The 23,293-nt window shown below is 39.2% G+C and overlaps 3 protein-coding genes, 1 non-coding gene and 1 pseudogene across 4 annotated transcripts; 4 read left to right on the forward strand and 1 right to left on the reverse strand.

Moving 5' to 3' along the window:
- The first annotated feature begins 945 nt into the window (after positions 1–945).
- LOC133731338 (senescence-specific cysteine protease SAG12-like) lies at positions 946–2,998 on the forward strand (annotated as a pseudogene).
- A 2,714-nt stretch (positions 2,999–5,712) lies between these two features.
- LOC133733198 (zingipain-2-like) lies at positions 5,713–7,153 on the forward strand. The gene is made up of 2 exons (XM_062160828.1): positions 5,713–6,223; positions 6,328–7,153. Exons 1-2 carry the CDS (start codon positions 5,779–5,781, stop codon positions 6,915–6,917), a joined length of 1,035 nt encoding a protein of 344 aa, XP_062016812.1. The 5' UTR covers positions 5,713–5,778; the 3' UTR covers positions 6,918–7,153.
- A 6,009-nt stretch (positions 7,154–13,162) lies between these two features.
- On the forward strand, positions 13,163–14,613 carry LOC133729495 (zingipain-1-like). Its single transcript, XM_062157027.1, has 2 exons — positions 13,163–13,746; positions 13,819–14,613. The coding sequence occupies exons 1-2, from the start codon at positions 13,299–13,301 to the stop codon at positions 14,406–14,408; spliced, it is 1,038 nt and encodes a 345-aa protein (XP_062013011.1). The 5' UTR covers positions 13,163–13,298; the 3' UTR covers positions 14,409–14,613.
- Positions 14,614–14,672: 59 nt separating this feature from the next.
- LOC133729496 (large ribosomal subunit protein bL34c) lies at positions 14,673–15,963 on the reverse strand. Its single transcript, XM_062157028.1, has 2 exons — positions 15,707–15,963; positions 14,673–15,094 (listed from the first exon to the last, which is right to left on the reverse strand). Exons 1-2 carry the CDS (start codon positions 15,897–15,899, stop codon positions 14,838–14,840), a joined length of 450 nt encoding a protein of 149 aa, XP_062013012.1. The 5' UTR covers positions 15,900–15,963; the 3' UTR covers positions 14,673–14,837.
- A 163-nt stretch (positions 15,964–16,126) lies between these two features.
- On the forward strand, positions 16,127–16,199 carry TRNAA-UGC (transfer RNA alanine (anticodon UGC)). Its single transcript has one exon. It is a non-coding gene; the product is annotated as a tRNA-Ala (tRNA).
- The last annotated feature ends 7,094 nt before the right edge of the window (positions 16,200–23,293 follow it).

Here is a 23,293-nt window from a genome sequence, read left to right on the forward strand (position 1 = left end):
GCCATCCAATTCCAACTCTAGTATCATAGATTCATAGATTTAGAGCAAATTACCTCTCCACACCGTTTGATGGACTTGGGTCAATTCCTGCTCCTGAACTATATATGACAAATCGCTAATTACCTCTCTACCATCAAAGTTTTGAGATTTTATCCAAAAAGTTGAACTCATGGACTGCTACCGTTTCCTCCTTCTCTGCCAAATTCTGTTTTCGTCCGAATTTCTGTCACAGACATTGGTGAGAGGGGACGAGGTTTCGTATCAAATGTCAGAGTTTTTTTTTTTTTTTGACAACGCAAATGTCAGAGTTGAAACGTGGGAAAGAAATCATATGAATTTTTTCAATTATATATTTATTTAATGCGTAATTAAATAAAGATATGAGAGAAAATATAATTAAATTAATGCAGGGATTGAATAATATGAGGGAAAATAAATTTCTTAGGATATGGTGTGCATGAAAGTTGTTCCTTACTGTTTTACATGCTAAAAATAGAAAATGAATGATTTTTCTTTCTCAAAGTCTAAGTTCCGTAACCAAACAAGGCATACAATTAACTATTAGTTTCTTCCTTTTGTAGCTGTGAGGTTGACTTTTATCACTCGATCTTGGCATTCATCTCCATCGGACTCATTGACATGCAAATTATAACAAATTGTTAGCAAAAATGGCACATCACATCATAGTTTTGCATAAGAATGATGGAACGACATACATTATAAGGTATACATAATGAAACATTACGAAATTGCCATTTTTGGGCAAATTCCACAATGTTTCAGAAGTTTGGAATTTATTGATGCACTTTTGGTAAAACCCCAAATTGATTCTCTATTTACTCTGCATAATTAAGGCCTAAAGTCTGATAAAATCTCCCAGATCTGTTGTCATGTTCTATATAACCAGGTACCGTATTGTTTTACACGGTACTAAATTCGTGAACAATGGCGTCTGAACAAAACCTTTTGACTGTTGCCATATTCATCATCTTGAGTACTGTAGCTTATCAAGCCACATCAAAGGCATTGTACGAAGCTTCCATTGCTGAAAAATATGAGCAACGGATAGCAAAGTACGAACGTATTTACCCGAACATTGCAGAGAAGCAGAGGCGTTTTGCCATATTCAAGGAAAATGTGGAGTTTGTGGAGAATTTCAACAAAGAAGGGAATAAGACTTACAAGTTAAGCATCAACAAATTTTCGGATATGACAAATGAAGAATTTCTCAGACATCGTACTGGATCCAAAAGGCCAACCAACAGAAGCTCAACCTCATCTGTGATAAAGTAATCTGGAATTCACATCCAAAACCAATTGACAATGGATGGAGTGGTCCAAACCCTTATAAACCCATAGGCAATGTCTCATTTTTCCCATGTGGGATGTATATATTCTCAACAATCTGAACATACAACTTTCCGGTACCAAAGCTTGGCTAATGTTTCACCTGACATTGAATGGAGGAAACAAGGGGTTGTCACCCCCATAAAGGATCAAGGTCAATGCAGTAAGTGAAGCGCCATTCATAACCAGCGGCGGATCTAGGTAGTGGCTTGGGCGGGCTGGAGCCCGTCCGAGATTTTTAGGCTTAAAAAAAAAATTAGATGTATACTTTAATACTTTAATTGATGTTTAATTGATGTGGGTAAGTGGGTTTAATTGATTTCAATACTTATCAAGGTCGATCAGTGGGTCTTCTTTCTGCTGTGCAATTGTTGTGGGTTTAATTGATTTCAATACTTATCATTTTATCAATTGTTGTGCTATCTCAGTATCTCGGCCAGGAGCTTGGCCTCATTCGAATGCCGAGTAATCAGTTCAAGTTTATAGAGTTAACTTTGCAGATTGGGCTTGGGTTTATTTGCTAGCTATTTCGTCCTATCCATGGCTTTATATTCAGAACAAACTTTTGGGTTGAAAAAAAAAACTATATATATGATGTATATTTTTTGTTTATATGTATGTTTGTTTCACGAAGCTCACCCGAATTCTCAAATTATCAAAGTCAAACTCCTCTCTGGCTCTCCCATTCTCTCTGTCCATCACAAATTCTCATTCTTCTTGTTCTTCTTCTTCACAAAAAGGCCTAAATTACGGATTAAATTCAATCTTTGAACACTTGAATTCTCAGGTTCTCATCTCCTCACTTTTGCATTCGCACACCTGTGCATAATTGTACTAAAAAAAAAATTTTGGGCTTCGCCCAAAGGCACACATAAATATGTAGCCCTCCCTATTTTCGAATCCTAGATCCGCCACTGTTCATAACCCTTCCTTGTATTACCCTTGTCCTGTTCTTACCTATTTAAGGAAGCGTACTCTTTCCTCTTTTGTTCATAAAATGCAGATTCCTGTTGGGCATTTCATCAGTGGCATCTGGTATTATAAAAATCAAATAAAACTGGCCAACTACTCTCACTGTCCGAGCAACACCTTGTGGATTGTGATCATCTAAACTATGGTTGCCAACCTAGTCACGTCGACGAAGCTTATGATTACATAATGCAACATGGAATTGTCCTTGAACAAGATTACCAATACCTGGGTACAGACATTGGCACATGTGACACTACCAAGGCCAATAAGCCTGCCGCCAAGATAACTGGCATGGTTATGAATTTGTGCCTTCGAATAGCGAAAATGATCTACTCAAGGCCGTCTCCATGCAACCGGTCTCGGTTCTTATTGACTTCAGCATTACGAAAGCGGGGTCTTCTCCGGTGATTGTGGGAAGAACCTCATCCACACTGTTGCGGCCATTGGTTATGGGACGACTGATGATGGTACTAAATATTGGTTATTGAAGAATTCTTGGGGTGAGGGTTGGGGTGAAAATGGTTACATGAGAATTCTTAGAGATGCTAGTGCGCCAGAAGGTCTTTGTGGCATTGCTACGTACCGTAGCTCTGCATCCGGTTGCATAGCTATACTTGAAAGTTATAATGAAACTACTGTCCTTGTCACATTAACGAGTTTTGATTTTAATCCAGCTTAATTGTCTACCAAATTTTTTCTTTTTCAATCTTTTTTTATTAGAAAGATTAAAAAAATAGTACAAATTAAGGAGGGGCACAGATAGCCTTACCTCCTAAATAATACAATTCTCTAAATAGAGATGATAGACAAACGCTAAATCTTACATGCATACTACCCAACCAAAGTAAAGATGGAATGAACCATGTGAAAGCTAGGGTTCTTGAGGTAATAGATAGAGAGAAAAGAGAGATGAATTGAAGAGAGACTTTTCTATTATAGTGATTCTGTTACAACTACTCGCAAGAGAGAGAGAGCTATTTATACAAATGAACAAGTGAGCAGAATTGTGACACGTGTAAAACAGCTGAAGGTCACTTAATCACATAAGCATGCAAGTAAACAAACTAAGTGACAATTAACTCTAATTAACCCTAATTAGCAGAAAGACTAATCTTCTCGTTAACACCATGCAACCCCATCAGCAGCTTGTTGTCCTTGTATTCCACAGTATTGTTGCTTCTCCTTTCATTAGGCCAAATACCCACCTCCTAAGAATTGAAGGGCGGAATGAAATTAGTAGCAGTGGCTAATAATTGTGAGATTCCAAGAATAGAGTAATTAGAATTAAAGCAATTGCATGCTTTTTTGTAGGGATGGAAAGAAAGCTTAGCAGATTCCTTGAACAACTCCAAAAGATGACGTTGGGCATCCAAAACATTAAAAACCTTAGCCTCAAAATGCAGCAGATTTCTAGAATTCTAGTAATCCAAGTATACCAAATTACATTGCAAGTTACTAGAAACCAAAGCCGAGACTTATGTTTAGAGGGGGCAGAAGCAAAAGCTCCAAAATGCTACCAAAATTGGTAGCCGACCCTTGTCTACCAAAATTGGATTTTTACAAAAATGCTAGTGAAAGATCAAAAGACTTTGAATTGGTTTTATAACAAATATGACAATTTCAAAAGGGAGAATTCCACAAATTGTTACTCAACTATGACTCATTCGACACTTTAGTCACTCAAGTTTCAAATATATCACTTTGGTCACTCAACTATATATTACACTGTCAATCACTTTAGTCACTCAAGGAGTATTTTTTTCTCACTTTAATCACTTCTCCTAAGGCTGTCACTCAACTATATATTACACTGTCAATCACTTGCGGATGACTCGTTTTCATAACCAGTGATGCGTGCTATGCAAGTGAAAGTGAGCTACTCAAGGCTGTGCCAAAATATATATATATATATATATCCAGAGCGGAGCTCCGCTTTGAAATTGATGATCGTTAAGGCATTGATAACTGCTTTAAAGCTAGTACGGTTCAGGTTGACAAATCCAGTCCGTCCATTGGTTTAAGCGAGTTAAATACCTTAACGATCATCAATTTGGCTGAAAATTTGCAGAGATGATCTATACAGTAGTACCTAAAAATTGAACAATTGAGATGTTGATATGCGACCGAAAAGTGACCGAAAACTCGAACTTCACACGTTAATTTTAAAGCGGAGCTCCGCTCTGGATAAAATCTGTATATATATAGCGGGTTGATATAATCAAAAATAATCAGCAACATAGATATCGATCCCTAACGATAATGCTAGGGGACTTTATAAAAGCAGATTTATAGTCGGAACTAGTAATTCATATGAAAAGAACCCGTTCATATATATAGAACGTAACCAGTTGAAAGATAATTATATATGATTGCAATGGATGAATGGATGATTTGTGGAGAATATTTATTTTTCTAAAAGGGCAGAGGTCCGAGCCTAGCTGGGTACCTCATTCCTGCACCGGAGTGTATTGATTGAGGAGAATATATTGCACAGTAAAGAACCAATAATTAATTCCCAATGATCATGCATGTAGTCCATATGGATCACTGATGGATTATAGAGTAGCTAGAGAGGAGAAACTCATATGTGATCGTAGATGATTATAATTCGGGTGGAGGGTTACAATTGGAGTAATAACTGGAAAGATGGAGTTCATGATCGAAAAAAAGTTACAGACGTTCATAGATTAATGAATTAACTAAAATGAATTGAAAGATGAACATAAATAATAACACATTAAAAGAAAGAAACAAAAAAACAGTGAAGTTGATATAGAACAGTTTGATTGAGAAGCTGGTTAATTACAATAGTCTTTTATTAAAATGATGTGACAAATGATTTGTAATGTGTACATAATCATGAAATATCATGCAAGACTAAAGCCACAAATATTAAATTTTATTTGAAGCGAACAATCATTTTTCTATCGGTATTTACACACATTATAATACAAAGAAACTTGACAGCTAGCAGCGACGTCTAACTCAAAAACAGCTTGCACCACCACGAAAACTCAAAATCGCATCAAGAATCTTATAGTTATGGATGTTGAAATTTGATGAACAATCAACAATTCCACGTAAAAAAGGTGATGAAGTAAGGACTGCTTGACTGGTGGAAGACCTGTAGGGCAGTAGGGTCATCGGAATCTTTTGCGCAAATCAATGCCAAGACGGCAAGACTCCCATCAATTTGAGGTCATTGGTACTTGTTTTCACACGGAAGTTTTTTTTCGATTGAGTTTTCACACAGAAGTCGGACTAAGAAAAAAGGTATCAACTTTAAATGGTCGGGCGGAAACCTCGTTCCCACTTATCAATCTAGAATTACATGCGTCAAATTACACATAGCTAGAACATATGGTTATCCCCTATATAAATCCCAAGATAGTAAGCTTGCCTCTTCACAGCTAAAATTTGAAACCATTGTTACAGTAATTCAGTACTGCTTTGTGAACAATGGATTTCAAAAGAAACCATGTGATCAGTGCCATATTCATCATCTTGGGGACTTTGGCTTCTCAAGCCACATCCCGTGCATTGTACGAATCTTCCATTGCCGAAAAACATGAGCAATGGATGGCAAAGCACGGCCGCGTTTACCACGACAGTGCAGAGAAAGAAAGGCGTTTTGCCATCTTCAGGAAGAATGTCGAATTCGTGGAGAAGTTCAACAAAGAAGGGAACAAGACTTACAAGTTGAGCATCAACAAGTTCTCTGATATGACCAATGAAGAATTCATGAGACATCATACCGGATACAAAATGTCAACCAGCTCAAATACTTCAACCTCATTCAAAAGTAACTATTTTCAGTACCAAAGCTTGGCTACTGATATTCCAACTAGCATGGACTGGAGGGAACAACAAGCTGTCACCGGCATAAAGGATCAAGGTCGATGTGGTAAGTGAATCACAGTAGCGCCATACGTAAAACCAACTTCATTATTATCCCTTCTTAGTTCTTACTATGTAAATTAATCCATTTTTGTTTATACATGTACGTAGGTGCTTGCTGGGCATTTACAGTAGTGGCAGCTGTGGAAGGGCTAACCAAAATCAAAACTGGCAAATTGATCTCGCTCTCTGAGCAGCAACTTGTGGACTGCACTCAACAGAACAATGGGTGCAGCGGTGGTAGCTTAGAAAGCGCCTACGAGTACGTTATACAAAACAGAGGAATCGCTCGCGAAGATACTTACCAATACCAGAGCACTGACATGGGAACATGCAACGCTAACAAGGAAAGTGAGCATGCTGCACAGATCACAGGTTATGAACAAGTCCCTTCCAGAAGTGAAAACGATCTACTCAAGGCTGTCTCCATGCAACCAGTCTCGGTTAGCATTGCTGCTTATGGAACAGAGTTTCAGCACTACGGCAGTGGGGTGTTCTCTGGCGATTGTGGAACACACCTCGACCACGCCGTCACAGCCATTGGCTACGGGACGACTGAAGATGGAACCCCCTATTGGTTACTGAAGAACTCATGGGGCGAGCAGTGGGGTGAAAGTGGGTATATGAGAATTCTTAGAAACAGTGATGCCCCAGAAGGTATGTGCGGCCTCGCTATGAATGCTTTCTATCCGACTGCATAAGTCTACGTATAATCACACCAATAACATGGCGGGTAGAAGAGCGTTCCCGTCTGACTACTCCCATTTCCCATATCTATGAAAGTATGAAGTATGCAGTTCCAAATTCTACTATGTATTGTGAAAAGACCTGGATTTTGTACCATATATATAGCTTTGCTTCCAGTATTATCAAAATTCTACTATGTATTGTGAAAAGGCCTGTATTTTGTACCATGTATATAGCTTTGCTTCCAGTATTATCAAAATTCTACTATGTATTGTGAAAAGGCCTGTATTTTGTACCAAATATATATATATATATATATATATATATATATATATATATATATATATAGCTTTGCTTCCAGTATTATCAATCTTTTGATCTTATTGGAAATTTCCAATTGGAAAAAAAAAAATAATCACCCCAAAATAATTATATCACGAATCAGAAAAGAAAAAGAATCTTTTTAATAGTCATGCAGACCATGACAAAAGCTATACATTTTTTTTTTTGAATAATGGAAATCCATTGATAATAATAACTCATGCCAAGAAGGCCATTACATACTCATCCGCTGACACATAACAATGGCCAGACAAGAATTCGTGGAGGAGCCACAGTGGTACATAGGATAGACCTACTATATTCGAACTTATCGCTCACTTATTTAAAGTGAGCCTATAACTATGAACAAAACTTGCATAGTAATAGGCTAGTTAAAAAAAACAACACTAATTAAAGAATGGGGTACAAAGACCCAATGCTCATGCCGGACCCAAGAGATCCTTGCCCAAAACTTGATTGCAGAACTAGCAGCCCAAGAAGCCCCAGGACCCACCAGCATGCTTCCCTCTTCACCAAAATCGCCAGCAGACGTCCAACCCGCCATGATGTGGGCATCCCCATCGGGAAGACACCATTGTCCGGCACGATGCATGGTGTTCCACCACCAGTTCGGCGGGATGCAAAATTGCCTGTCTCCAGACCCTCAGATCGAGGCCTGACGCCTCTAGTCACTGCCCTTGCAAATCGAAGCAGAATTTTTCGCACCTCCAGCGCCTCCATCAAACAGCTTGACTTTAACACCTCCAGCAGCCAAGACCAACCCGACAACGATGAAGCATGGTGACGATCCCCAGACTTTGGACTGCACCATTGAGCATCTATGCTTCTTGACGAAGGCAACCTGATTGTAAAAACCTCTCTACCATAGTATAGGCCACCGCCACCATCCAGTGCAGAGATCTGAAAATCTAGCCTCCACCAATCAGGCCACCACGACGATTGCAGGCAGCCTTCCCAAGAGGACGGTTCAAGTCTTGACAAAACAAGGACAGTCGACGGGAGAAAGAGGATCGAACCCAAGGGTCTGAGGTTTGAAGGCTGGTTTGGGCCGCCGTAGGCGTCTCCACGGTCTGGACATAATAGAACAATCCCGCCGCCATGGTCATTGATAACAGCAGCAGATCTCGACAGGGGTAGGTGAACCCGAAGACTAGAAGGCTCAAAAGTTATGGGAGGAAACTGACCCAAATGCCTTGGGGTTGGAAGCCGGCCAGAGCGGCTCTGCTTATTGCCGACCTGGGGAGACGGCACTAGAGTTAGCGCGAGAGGGAGCGCTGCTAGGGTTTTCATGAAATATCTATCTCTTTCTCAAAAAAAAAAAATCGAATCGTATATCGATATATCATAATATTATTAACCAAGTTTCGTACGTTCCCTTTTTTTTTTTAATTGAAGTTTCGTATGTTCCTTTGACAAAAGCTATACATGTTATTGATACTTAACAATATATACATGTTATTGACAAAAGCTATACATGGAAAAGAATTGACCGAGAATTATTACTTAACAATATATACATGTTATTGATGTCAAAAGAGAGTTTCTATTGGGACCTCCAAATCTGCTCACTTGACTTCACTCTATTATGAATTATTAAATGACATATATAACCTACTATAAAATGACAATTAAGGACAATAATTATACCAAAAAATATTATATTTATTTTATGTAGACTTTCTAATTCAATAATATTAGATTGTATTTCTTATTATTTTCCTTATCTATTTTCATTTTCCAATTTCACTACATACTCATTAAAACATTCATATATATTTAATAAAAATTAAAAATATGATTAAGATCATGTTACATAAAAATGTATGATATATATGTTGAACGCATATTGGTGAGGGAAAACAAAATAAATTCTCTTATGATTTATGATCTAAATCTAAGTCAATCCATTATATTTGTAAAAAAACAAAAAAAAATTAGCAGTTAAAAAAAAAATTAAAATAATTAATCATGTGGTACAAAAAATACAGAAAAAAAAAAACATTAAAAAACAAATGATTTTTTTTTTGAGAATAAAAACAAATGATTTCTTCATTTTTTTTTTGCACAGCTAAAATAGAAAAAAAAAAAACAGAATAGTTCATGGCATTTTCTTATTGATTAGACATTAATTTTTGAAACTCAAGTTTGATTAAGAAATGTATATTTACTTAAGATTTATAGAGTGATTAAATCATTGAAATGACTAAATTTTTTATTTTAAAGATAATAATTTGTTTGCAAATTATATGAGTGAGGTTATTTGAGGAAGTTTAGTGAGGTTTAGTGAGTAAATTTAGTATTTGAAAATTTGATAAGAGGTGTAAAAAGCATAGAGGTCAAGTGAGTAAATTTGGAAGTTCCAATAGAAAAACTCATGTTAAAAATATATAAGTAAGAAGAAATAAGAATCATTAATTATAATTTTTTTTTTTATGGAAATAGGTCAGCCCTTTCATTATAATTCAGCAAGCAGTACAAAAATGAAACACCCCTATGGGGTCGACAGAAAGAATCGTTCCTTAGAACCTCATGAAACCCTATTCTAGAAGAATAAAATCCCAAAAAATCCTGAGTACACCCACCTTTTGGTAAATTCACGCACTTTTATTCTAACAAAAACCTAGAAACCTCGAAGCTTACATAAAAAGGTTCCAACTAAGGTACTGGTTTTTGCGATCCAAACAAAAATTAAACAACACTATGGGCCATAGAGACCCAATCCATCCAGCCCACTTGAAGCCCAATATTCCAAACCATGGCAAACCCTAGCATGCACGCCGGTGCCGCTATCACAACTTGGTCGTCCACCACCACAGCATGATCACTGCCACCATCACCACTTAGCGGATCCAACCCTTTTAACAGGGTAGCCTTGTCCCAATCTGCATTGTTGCTGCCAGCGCTGGCATGAGTAGAGAATTACGACCAACACCCAGATGCAACACAACCACCGCTGTAGCCTAGAACCCCCAAATAGTTGCCGCCGTCAGAGACACGACCCAACATATCTGGAACCCACAAGCCGCCGCCACCACCATCAACCGATGTCGTCAACCAATCCGCCTCAAAGTCCATGAATCTAACCGGAAAAACCAAGAGCAACTCATGGTCGCCAACATCCCAACTCAAGAAACCAGGAATAGAGTCTGCCCCATATCGATCTCCATCCCCAAACAGTAATCCAATCCCAGCCCAAAATCCATCATGACGATGAAAATCGTCATTAACCTCCGTCAAGATAGGGCAAACGGCTGCACCATCCACCACAATGAGGAGAAGAAGTAAGAGTAGGCCTAAACCTACAAAGATCTCCAAGGACAAGCCGTGGAGAAGGTGTAGAGCCGTCAGCCTTGAAGGTCAGCGGTCACAAACCCTAGCAAGGAGAGAGCTAGGTCGGGAGAGAGTTTGAATCATTAATTATAATTAATTTTACTATATTAGAAAATAGAAATATTATATAATATATGAAATGATTATCGAGAAGAGGGACACCATTTGCCGCTCAAACCGCAGCCAATAAGGGGAGCACCCTCCAAAAAAAGAAAAAAAAAGGAGCACGTGAAGTCGTGAAGATTGGGTCCATCAGGTGAGAATTAGTTTAAAAACATATATCAAAATCTATCTTTAATATAATATTAGTAAATTATATGTATACATATTATTTTATTTCAGAAAACAAAAACGGGGCACGAGACCCAGTAGGCCCCTGCCTCCCTCCGCCTCTGAGGGGATACCCTGGTTTAACAAAAAAAAAAGTTTGATAAAGAAAAAAAAAATCAGAAGTAATAGAAAATGATCAGACGACTAAGTCGTACAAAATGGCAATTAACTCTTATCTCATTAAGTATTTACTGAAATTAAAAAGAATTTATTTAATGAATTTCAATAATATATATATAAAGAATAAAATCATAGATGTATAAGAATGGGCGTTACATTATGTTTATGTTTAGTATTGGCCACCATTTTTCCTTTTTTCTTCCTATATCACTCATCGGTAAGAGCTTAAGGTATTCTAGATTTTAATAGATAGTAAATAATATATTTTAAAAAGCTCCCAAGAGAAACCCTAAGGCCGGACTTCCGTCTTTGCAATATCGTTCCTCGTCCGGTGGCGCCTGGACGTCCTGGCTGGCCTCTGGCCTCACCGCCGTCGTGGGGCTGCTGCCGAACGGGTAAATCGACGCCAATAGCTCCTGGGGATCCGTCAGGGAAGGTTTCGCACAGGGCTTTATTGTGTGGTTTCCCGGCTGGGTTGGTGCGAGATGGTGGGTGTGCAGTACAGGTTTGGCAAGCGATCCCTGCTGATGGTTCTTCGCCGACGGCGCCATGGGTCGGATCGACGGTGGTGTGGGATGTGAGGATCCGGATCGGGGATGGTTTTTCCGTGGCGATTCGGGTCGTGGATGGTGAGTGGCCGTGGCGGCGTGGATTGTGGCTATGCAGGTCGTGGGTCGACGGAGCATGGCCAGATTGGTTCGTACGGCAGGGGAGGCTGACAGTGGTGGACTGGCCCAAACCAGCTTGATGGGCCTTGCGAGGCTTTCTGTGGTGGCTACGCTTTTGGGCTTTTAGTTTTTGGGCTAGGGTTTTTTGCCCTAGTCCATTAAATTATGTTTCATTTTGTCCAAGTACAATAATTTTCTGTAGGCCTTTTTTGGGGCAGTCTAGTGGATTTTTTTCCAATCTAGTTTAGTATTGGGTCTTGGTCTTGTCGACTTAAGTCTCAGTGTGCCTAATTGTACACCAATTGAGGTCTCTAGACGACTAGATTCACTGATTCAGAGTTAGGTTGGGGAGGCCGGATCCTTCTAGTTTTTCTAGCGCCTCCGGCGTAGTACCAAAGGGGGATCCAGCTATGTCTACGATGTATTCAATGTCAAATGAGTGACCTAGTTTCTATGTACCACTGTGGGTACTAACACATCTTCTTGTCTGTCTTAGATGGCAGCGGAAGGGTATGTAAGGGTCATTCTGGCTTTTGATCAATATATTAGCTTTGCCTTCTTTCAAAAAAAAAAAAGGTATTCTAGGTTTTGGGCTTCATCAACTCATGATAAAAATTGAATAACTTATGAAAATGAGTTGCCAAGTGGTTGAAGCCTAAAAAAAAAAAGTTGTACATTGGTAGTATAAGTCTATATAATTTTCTACCCAATTATAGATTTTGGTTCCGCTCCTGTCTCAATGAGAAAACAAGCATAATGAAATACATGTTAACGAAAACAAAATGAGAAGGACTTTAGATATTAACGAGTGAACAAAATAATATCTAACACATGGGAACTTAAGCAAAAAGAAAAAGAAAAAGAAAAAGTACAATGCACCAGCTTGATGAGGGACAATCATACAGTGAATCTCAATCAAACAAGGATACATGCATGTATAGTGTGGTTCACCGATTGCCCTAAATTCACTTTGTATTCTCTCTCGACCCCGATTACAAGTCAACATGGACTCTGACCTCCGCATTCACGTTGCTGATTGGAAGAGTACTCTGTCTATATGCTGAAGCTGGCAGTTTGATGAACAAAACGGTGCGATAGAGCTTCAAATTAATAATGACTGCTGTCTGGAAGACTTGAAGTCAGTGGTCACTGTCAGCTTGGCTGGGCAGGACGATTATCGAACACCAACTTCGAGGAAGGAGTGAAACTACTGCCTGGAACGATTACAGGCGCACTTTGTTCTCGACCAAAAAAAGACCAAGACTTTGTTGATGGACATTGACTTCCAAATCATACAAAAATTGACAGTAAGCAGATGATGGACCTATTCACCTATTGGCCGGTACCCATTTTCCACAATGAAAAGAAGCTAGATGTTATGTACGTAGTTGTCAGTGTTCATATTCTATTCACCTATTGGCCGGTACCCATTTTTCATAAAGAAAAGAAGCTAGATGTTATGTATGTAGTTGTCTATATAAGCCCCAAATAAGTACGTATTGCTTTGCCTCTTCACAGCTTGCTTGCCAATCACTACATAAAATCATAGCCATTGTCACAAAGGCAGCCCGGCCTCTCTGGTCATCAGTACTAAACTTGTGAACAATGGCTTTTGAACGAGTTAACCTTGTGATTGTTACTACACTGGTCACCATGGGAGTTTTGGCTTCGCAAGCAGCATCCCTTTCACTGTACGAAGCTTCCATTGCTGAGAAACATGAGCAATGGATGGAGAAGTACGGACGCGTTTACCCCAACAGTGCAGAGAAGCAAAGGCGTTTAGCTATCTTCATGAAGAATGTCGAATTTGTGGAGAAATCCAACAGTGAAGGGAACAAGACTTACAAGTTGAGCATCAATGAATTTTCTGATATGACTAATGAAGAATTCATGAGACATCATACTGGATACAAAATCCCCACCAGCTCAAGTTCAACCTCTTCCGAACATAAATCTTTTCGGTACCAAAGCTTGGCTGCAACTGAGGTTCCAGCTAGCATGGACTGGAGGGAGCAAGGAGCTGTTACCCGCATAAGAAATCAAGGTCAATGTGGTAAGTGATGCACACACCCTACCTTCTTGCCTAATTAATAGAATTCATCGTTTTTTTCCTGCATACATGCAGGTGCTTGTTGGGCATTTACCGTAGTGGCAGCAGTAGAAGGGCTAATCCAAATCAAAACTGGCCAATTGATCCCGCTGTCCGAGCAACAACTTGTCGAATGTGATTACAACAACAATGGCTGCAACGGTGGCAGTGAAGTGAACGCATTTAAATACATAATACAAAATGGAGGAATCGCTAGTGAAGAAAATTACCAATACCAGAGCACAGACATGGGAACATGTGACACTAACAAGGAAAGTGACCATGCTGCCCAGATCACTGGTTATGAAATAGTCCCTTCCAGAAGTGAAGATGATCTACTCAAGGCTGTGTCCAAGCAACCAGTCTCGGTTAGCATTGATGCTTCTGGTGAAGCGTTTCAGCATTACAGTAGTGGGGTGTTCTCCGGTAATTGTGGGACGAACCTCCATCATGCTGTTGCAGCCATTGGGTACGGAACAACTGAAGGTGAAATCGACTATTGGTTATTGAAGAATTCGTGGGGTGAGACTTGGGGTGAAAATGGCTATATGAAAATTCTTAGAAACGTTGATGCCCCGGAAGGTATGTGTGGCCTTGCTATCAGAGCTTCCTATCCGACTGCATAACTGTGAACTAATCAAAGAAATAATGTATAGCAGGCAGAAAAAATAACTGCCTGACTACTCCCCTTTCCATATTTATGCATTCATCTATTTATCCTTCGCGATGAACACCCTGTATTCTGTACTAGCATATTTGCTTAAATGAAGTTTCAAAATCTGGCAGACAAGACTGTCTGTTAAGAATGCACCTTCCATTTAGGTGTGAATACATTCAAGGCCATACTTAAGAATGAATTCATACAAAGAGCCAGCAAAACACAAGTAATATGCAAAATGAATTCTGACTAACAATAGCCTTTCTAAATGAAACAATACAGAAGGCTACATGGGAAAGAAGTTCGAAATTCTTCAAATCCTCACAAGTATCAGCTATTAGACATCATTACATAGAACTGCATTTACCTAATTATACTGAATATGGAAAAGACACAATCAGGCACGTTTTCCACTGTTGGGATTGGTCTTGGTGCAGAGGACCTTCCGCCCCTTGGCACGTCGGCGTTTCAACATTGCTCTACCGCTAGTGGTTCTCATGCGTCTGCGGAAGCCGTGAGTTCGAGCCAGAGATTTCCGGGACCTGTTTCTCTTTGTTAGACACAGGGCAGCCTTCCCAGCCCTCACCACTAAGCCAGAGCCTCTTCTTCTTCCAACCCCAACATTAGAGCTCAAATCCAAACCCAAAGATAAACCTGCAAATTAAAAATAACAGGTACATCAATTATTATTACACATCAAGCCATGTAGGTTGTATTGCTCTTCAGCTCAATTTTCGGCAACCAAATAAAGCCATCGCCTAGTTAAGAGTCTAGGAGGAAAAAAGAGAAAGTACTAGCAGTGTTGCCAACATTATCATTGAAATGCTGGCATTGCCAAGATCGATTTTTGAGTGGTCAAGGTGTGTGCCTGCATTGCAGTGTTGGTATCTTGTAACTAACAAGACGTTCACATATGCTGTAAGGTATCTTTTGAATACCTATTGGAGTAATTCAGTTGTTTCACAAAGCAAAATTGCTCTCATTTGAGCTCATAAGCAAGAAATCTACTTTCTTTAGTGCAAGAAATCTACTTTCATGAAGCTAGAGTACCTAACCAAGCCACAAAAACACACACAAAATTTCAAAGAAACAAGGGAATGTACAACCTATAAGCTCCTGAAATTCAACCAAGAATACCCATCACAAATTACCACATAAAGATCCCACATTTCAACACTGAACACAACCTTGAGCAAAATGAGCAAACACCCACATTCCAGAATCACCCAACAAAAGAAAAAAAGGAAGTCAAACAGCGTGAATTACCTGAAAACGAAGAAGGGGAAGAGAGAGAAGCAGAAGAGGAGGGGATGAAGGAGCAGTGAAGCAACGAAGAACGCGCGGCGGCAACGTTGACAGAGACGGAGCTTCTCCTTCCGGTGAGGAATGTGAGGGAAGCAGAAGTTGTGGGTCTAGTTGAGAGAGAAGGTGACCATGGAATTGCAGAGAGTGTAGCCATTCTTTGGTTTCTCTGTTATCCCCAAAGAGGCAAAACAAGACCAAAGATGAGGTTTTTCTTCTGCCTCTTTGCCTTATCCAGTGTCACAGACAAGTCGGGTTTGGATCCTTCCGATCGGGTTTATCGAAACTTCAAACTCACTGGGCCGGCCCAGCCCATTACATCTGCTCTTCAACGCTAAATTTTTTGCTAATAAGAAATATATCCTTTGATATGAACTATCAGTTGGGGATGTAGCTCAAATGGTAGAGCGCCCGCTTTGCATGCGGGAGGTACAGGGTTCGATCCCCTGCATCTCCATCTCTTTTTCTTTTTGGAGTTTATTTTCTTGATAGGCTTTTTTTAAACTAAGCTGTCCAAGGTAGGCCTTTTTTTAGGTTCCGTTGGTTGAATGTGGATCACCAATTATAAGGCTTTTTAATTCAAAGCAAGCATGTGAATATGTGATATTTGGAACTCAATTATTGAGAAAATGATAGAGAGGTCAACGTTTCAAGTCAATGGAAATGGACTGAACCCAGCTGGAATTACACCAACTGATGTAGCATCAGCTGCAGAAAAACTAATTATGAATCCAAGTTCTGATAGAAGTGTTGGGTGGTTGTGGTTTGCATTGTGGGGCATCCACTAGTTTTTGTTTCTCTAAGAGGACATGAATCACTTTGCTCTAGGTGATCTTCCAAGATTTTGATAATGGAAAGGAAGCAAAACAGACAATTCGTGATATTAATAAGAGTTTGTAGTTTTGTGAGGGGAGAGACGCAGATGAAAAGGGGAGGGGTGTGATGCAGACTTAACAATAACCTCAGTTTTGGGTATGAGCAATTAATCAAAGTGGGTCTCTGCCATCTTCTATATTCTGCTCATTGCCCATGCTTGTATCCCATGCATCCAGGACTTCTACATTGGACAGTCTGATCCTCTGGACTACCCACTTAATACTTGCAATCTCATTCTGCATGTGTGGGAGGCAAAAAGATGTAGCTGGATAATAACATAGGGGAATTACCTTGCAAATCAGAAAGAAGTGAGAAATGAGGATTCCAAATATCTAAAATTGTACCACGCGCAATATAATTAAACCTTTGATATCATCAATTGTACAATTATTTGACCTCAAAAACGTCTTAAAGTATTAAGAAATCTGCAACCCTGACCCTTAAAGGAGAAAAATGATGCACAACATTCAAACAGTTGTATAACTTTATAGATTTTGATTTTGAAGCCTAGCCTGCTTTACTTTTTAATGCCTGTGTTTAAAAAGTTACTAATCCTATGATCCTATCTAATTAAGGCTCATTTTAGACTCCAAACAGCAAGGGCCTACGGCCGACTTTTGAAATCGACCAAGTACTAACAAATATATTTAAAGCTAATATTGACCATTCCTTCTAGCGTTTAATTATTGTTTAACATCATATAGCCATCGTTATTAGACAAATAAATATGTTGAGGATGTAAGGTATGCTTTTTGAGCTATCAACATAATGTCATAATAGTCATAGAAAAGGTGCTAGTGAAAAGCTTAACAAATTAGTCATAGAAAAGGGGCTAGTAGGGCTTCCCTAATGCAACTTGTGCAAGCCAACTATTGGAATCCATTATGAGTTGGTTTATTTGTATTAAGTACAACTGAAAGAGTGTTCTCAAAGAGTCTCCAATTTGGTAATCCTCTCCCTTAAGCAAGTGGCCTACACAGACAGCTAATCATCAAGTTTTTTTTTTTTTTTTTTTTTTTTTTGAGGAGTAGCTAATCATCAAGTTGTTAGGGGCCAAATTATTATTCTGAAATAGACATTTGGGGTTTCTTTGTTGAAAATACAAACAAATTAAAGCATTAAGCAAGTGCATATACAGATAACTCATCACCAATTGTAGGGAGCTTAATTACTATTCTGAAATAGACATTTGGAAACTCTTCCTTCAAAACACAAACAAATGAAAGCAGAAAAACACAAGCTGCTAGTCCCTACCCCTAACAGCTTTGGCATTAATTATCTGTTTGGCAACCTTGTTCAGTAGAGTGAGATTGAAGCAACTAGCTAGAAGAAGAAGACCATGGAGGGTTTAGCATATATCATCCATTTCCCAATCATTCTGTTTGATTTCATCTTCAACTTTTTGAAGCTATGCACCCCACCATCATTGTCTCTGTGCCTTTGTAAAGATCCCTTCAAAGGGCAATTAGGCAGCCAGTTTTGATCCACTAGTGACTGGTCAGTGGATGAGTGCCATTTCTTTTATGGCTATTCTCTTAGTTGTGTTGATAGATCGACTGGGGAGGATAATGCTAATGTAGAGGCAAGCATCACCATAACCAACCCTCTCATCATTCACTCATTTTGATAATGAAGATTCCAGCTTCCAATCAGCTGAAAACAAGATAGGATTGTTAGGAAATTGCAATTATATAAACTTAAAGTGGTGATGTTTTTATTATGCCTTCCTCTGATTCTTTTTTGGCAAGTTAATATCAACCACAGGAAGGTTTAGAGCTTATTTATTTAATTAGTAATTAGATTCTAATAATGTAGGAATGTTGCTTTCCAAACACTCTAAGTACTTGTTTGTGGATGTCTTACATTCCTCTTTAGTATTAAGACACTATAGGTGAGTTTTTTATTTTTTTCTAATATACATGCATTTGAAAGCAATCCTTTAACGAGTTTCTTTTCCTACAACAAGAACATGCTTTATAAGCCATAAAGTACTTTTGACTATATCTAGTAAATGTTTTCGATTATTGAAAGCACATTTGTCATTTTTAATTTTTAATCAGATTAGAACTTTTGCAGGCAAAGGTGGAGAGTGAAGACAATGACCTTCATCTCTTCAGACACGAGACATTCTGGTGCTAAGAACGTTCGTGTTTTACTCTGTTTTGTTTTGTTAGTACTTTCATAAGTAGTTGTTAACTTGTCTATTACATATGTAGGTAACAAAAGACGTTAAATAAAGTGAAAATCTTTTTTTCTTTTGATAAATATGCTAAAAAACACATGAAAAACAATTGGCCGGAAAAACCAAATCAAAACATCTGCCGACTTCTTCATCTCGTCTCACCCACTAGAACGATATTTTAAATCCTCCACTACTCTTCGCAAGCAGCTACCATAAGCACAAGTGCTTCCCATGGTTGTGAAACACTGAAACTGAAGCACCTCAATGAAGTACTGCTTTTGGTAACATTCATGTATGGGATTCCACAATGGACTACTCACCGAAGCTCAGATCATAGTAGAGATGATGATCACACTCATGGGGACCAAACCCAGGGTGGCCCCAAATGGGGCTAAGCCTTTTGATAGAATGTTAGAATGTTCACAAACTCTGGGCCAAGTACCCAGCACCAGAAGGGAAGGTGTAATAGTGGTGGCCCTTACTAGGTTCCTTTCAAGCATATAGGGTTCAGACTTAGCTTGGTGCCAAAGTCTGGTGCATAATCCCAAACAAATAAGCCAAACCAGTGGAACCAGTGGAGTGAAAGTGGCTGAACACCACCTCACTTTGGGCTATTTGACTATAGCAGACTGTGGAACCCATCCCTTTTGTTTCACTCTTGTGGTGGTTTCCGTATTCTATGTGCTACTGAAATCCATGGATAGCATACATATCATTTCTTTTTGTTTTGTGGATTTGTTGGATGTCAAACACAGAAGAAGTTGGTTTTGATTTCTATTCCCTTTAATTCTTTTGGTTTTGCATGAAGAACTAGGATTTTTCTAATTCATCAAATAAAATGATCCCAATTTTCAAAAGCGATAAAAACTGAATCTCTAAAAACAGATCGACTAACCCTGTACTTCCGTCACCATTCTGTTTACTATTCATGAACCCAGTCCATGGATATATATATATATATATATATATCATTTCTTTCTGGTCTGTGGAGTTGTTGGAGGTCAAATACAGAAGTTGGTTTTGATTTCCATTCCCTTTGGTTATGCAAGAAGAATTAGGTTTCACAGCATAGCAGTACAGAAATTATCTCATGGAAATATGAACCACAAAGATAACAATCAGAAACCCTTTTCCAATTAATTTCTTTAACTTGTTCTGCATCTGTTGTCTTTCAATTAAATGGCATGTTGTCCCCAGGCCAATGAAACTAAATTAAGATGAAAGGTCCTATCGGTCATGGCGCTATCATGGTAAATTGTACTTTTGCCTAAGATCAAAAGAGAAAAGATCTGGCAATGATGTGAAGAAGAATTATACCTTCCAGGTTAAGGTTATTCTGGAGTGTAGTGTTGCCGACTCTCCTAGGCTCAACTGTAATGATTCTGAGAGTGAGAATTGGTTTAACGACTCACAATAATTCATGAGCAACTTGAGGATTCAGAAAATTGGGTAAATGAATATTGCACGAATGTCATGGATGATACCAAAATGTATGGGATTACGAGTTCATTATCCACTACTATACTAATTGTTCAAAAAAAAAAAAAAATCAAACTAGCTAGTTTTATCTATGAAGGTTCGAATATCTTATTTTTTATATCATTGATTGTTGGTCATAATCCTAGGTGTCATGCCATATTGTCACGGGCCGACTTTATACGCAGCGGAATTAGCCCGTGAGGCGCCAAGGTTCCTTTGAACCGAGGCCATCCTATCTTCCTTACTTCCTTGATACACCGTTTTTCTTTTTCTTTCTGTGTGCTTCTCTTGTCAACTTGACCCCCTTCGACATCATCCTCTTACTTGTTGAGGTTTACCAACGAAAGCTACTCACGCATGAGTCTCACATCTTGTGACTAACCGATCGCTTCCTTGTGTCATGATCGTCTTACAGGACACTCGCCCAACCGATAGGCTTTCGTGTCATCTCGGCTTGTGCCAGCCCATTACTGACCCGCGTGCATCCCGCACGTCGATAGCAAGTAGCATGACCGTGTACCGAGACTAAGTTGGCATTCACATTTCTTCCTTGAGTCATTCCTTAGTAGCTTGCACACCTTCCTCACTTCGTGGGCATCTCTCGCACCACCCACTCAGCTCCAAGACAACACATGTCTTGCATATTTCTCCTCATGGGCATCACTTATGCGACCCACTCAGTCTTCAGCTCAAGGGCCACCCATGCCCGCGTACTTTAACCTTGTGCGCATCACTTATGCAACTCACTCGGCTCGTGGATGCCACCTGCCATCGTATCTTGCCTCGTGAGTATCTCTTGTGCTCTTGGGCAACACATGTCCTCATACTTCGCCTCATGGGCATCACCTAGACAACCCATTCGGCTCATGGGTAACACTTGCCCGTCTACTCAAGCCTTGAGTACCAACCTGACGAGCCATCGAGGCCTTGTGGCCTTTCCCATCTAACAAGGCTACCATGTTCTCTTCTTGATGACTGTCCCGGCTCCAAGGCATATTCTAGCCCATAGGCCAATCCCTAAGAGGGAATGCCGTTTTGCTTGTTGGCACGCTGCTCGAGTGAGCAACTCATTCCTGATGCCCCCCTTAAGCTTCCTTCAGTCTAGCACGAGGTCACCCCTCCCGTGCTTGCTGGCATCACTTTGCTTTGGGCAAGGTCGAACCCTAACGCATGCCCACGTCGCTTGCTCCGTGGCCAATGAGCACCACGGGGTCCCGACATATCTTCCGTAAGCCCACATGTTTGTCTAACGCCTATGGCATAAGGATCGCCCTCATACGAACCTCGTCCCCGACGTCAACCCGCAATATCGGCCTTTCGGCCAATACCGTCCACGAGACTTCCTGACTCGTGGAAACATATGCCGCCCCTTTCTGACGACACATGCCCGGTCCCCTAGGCCCCCACGGGTGCCCGGGAGAAGCTCACTTAGTGCCCCATGAAGGCCAGCACCGGGGGTGGTGGAGAGCTTGACACCATGCCTCCCCCTATAGAGCATATCTTGCTTACATGAACATGGCAGGAGGAAACATCAAAATAGCCGAGGAGACTAATTGTCCATAACTAATTCATAGAAACTCCAAATGACATGCCGTCAAGTGCGTTGAACTCGTTTCGATGTCCCGGACATTTCTCGTGTTTTGAGTTTTCCCAAATTCCAACCCGAAGTACCTCGAACCCGAACTTCCACTTAATTACGACAATGCCACTCGTCCTCACTTTAGCTTCAAGCTCGCCCTTGGGCTTCCAAGGCTCGCCCCTCTTGGCTTCTCCTTGTCCCAAGGTTCGCCCCTCTCGGCATCCCCTTGCCTCAAGGCTCGCTCCTCTCGGCATCTCCTTGCCTCAAGGCTCGCCCCTCTCGGCATCTCCTTTACATATCATTGATTTTTTATACCTATTTGTCAATATTTCTTGAGAAAATGACTATTTTATCCTTTCAAAATTTAGGCTCTAAATTATTTTGACTTTCTTCTAAAACAAGAAATTTAATTTGATTTTTTTTTTCATTACACTCATGCTTATATTTAAACAACTATGAAGATCTTCAATCAAGAATAGAAAAAAATTCATGTAATTTAGTCAATAGATTTGCATGATACATGTATATGAATTCGAACTTTGTTGGATTCTTGCAAATTTTGAAAATATAATGCGAAACATACATATTCATATGATTATATATATTCTTTTTTTTCAGTTTTTCCTCTTTCTGTGGCTAAGGTTTAAAAGTTAGATTTTTGAGTTTATTATTATTATTTTCCTTATATTTAGATTGTAGATGATAATTAATGGCTGCTACTAACATGAAAATTTTCTTAGCTCTTATTAATGCTATGTTTTTAGATGAAAGTAATCAATATTTGGAAAGAAAAGTTAATGGCTATTTATTGATACCTAATGCAATATATTAATACTATTTGGAAAGAAAAATTATAGAAAAGAATTTAATTAAATGAAGAAAAATATTGGTCAAAGAATTTGTAGACATATGAAAATTAATACATAATTAATAGCTGATATTTTTTTGTCAGATAATTAAATTCATTAATGTCATTGATTCACGTCCTAACATCTAAAAAGAAATAAAAAATTGTAAAGTTGGTGTTGCAATAGTATGATGTAGCAATATATATTATGTGGAATTGAAAATAAAGTTTGTATTTACTCACATGACATGACAACTATGATTTGAGCCCCCTATCTAGGGATGCAATGGGGAGGGTAGGGTAAGGAGATTAAATTACCATCCTCATACCCGACTTCATTCCTCATCCCCTTACCCGCCCCAATCCCTGTAATAACCATGACGGGAAATTGCAATATGAGAGCTGTATAGTTGTATACCCACTACAAAACACTTCAGTCAACACTGGCTCATATATATATGCCCGTGACATGCAGACCAATTAAAAAAAACGTAATTTCTTCTCCAAAAAAAAACGTAATAGAAAAACATTAAGGTTAGTCTTTTCTAATAATAATGGGGCAAATTATCATTAAACATACTCCAAGTT

The sequence above is a fragment of the Rosa rugosa genome, chromosome 2, assembly GCF_958449725.1.
Source record: "Rosa rugosa chromosome 2, drRosRugo1.1, whole genome shotgun sequence".
Lineage (NCBI taxonomy): Eukaryota > Viridiplantae > Streptophyta > Magnoliopsida > Rosales > Rosaceae > Rosa > Rosa rugosa.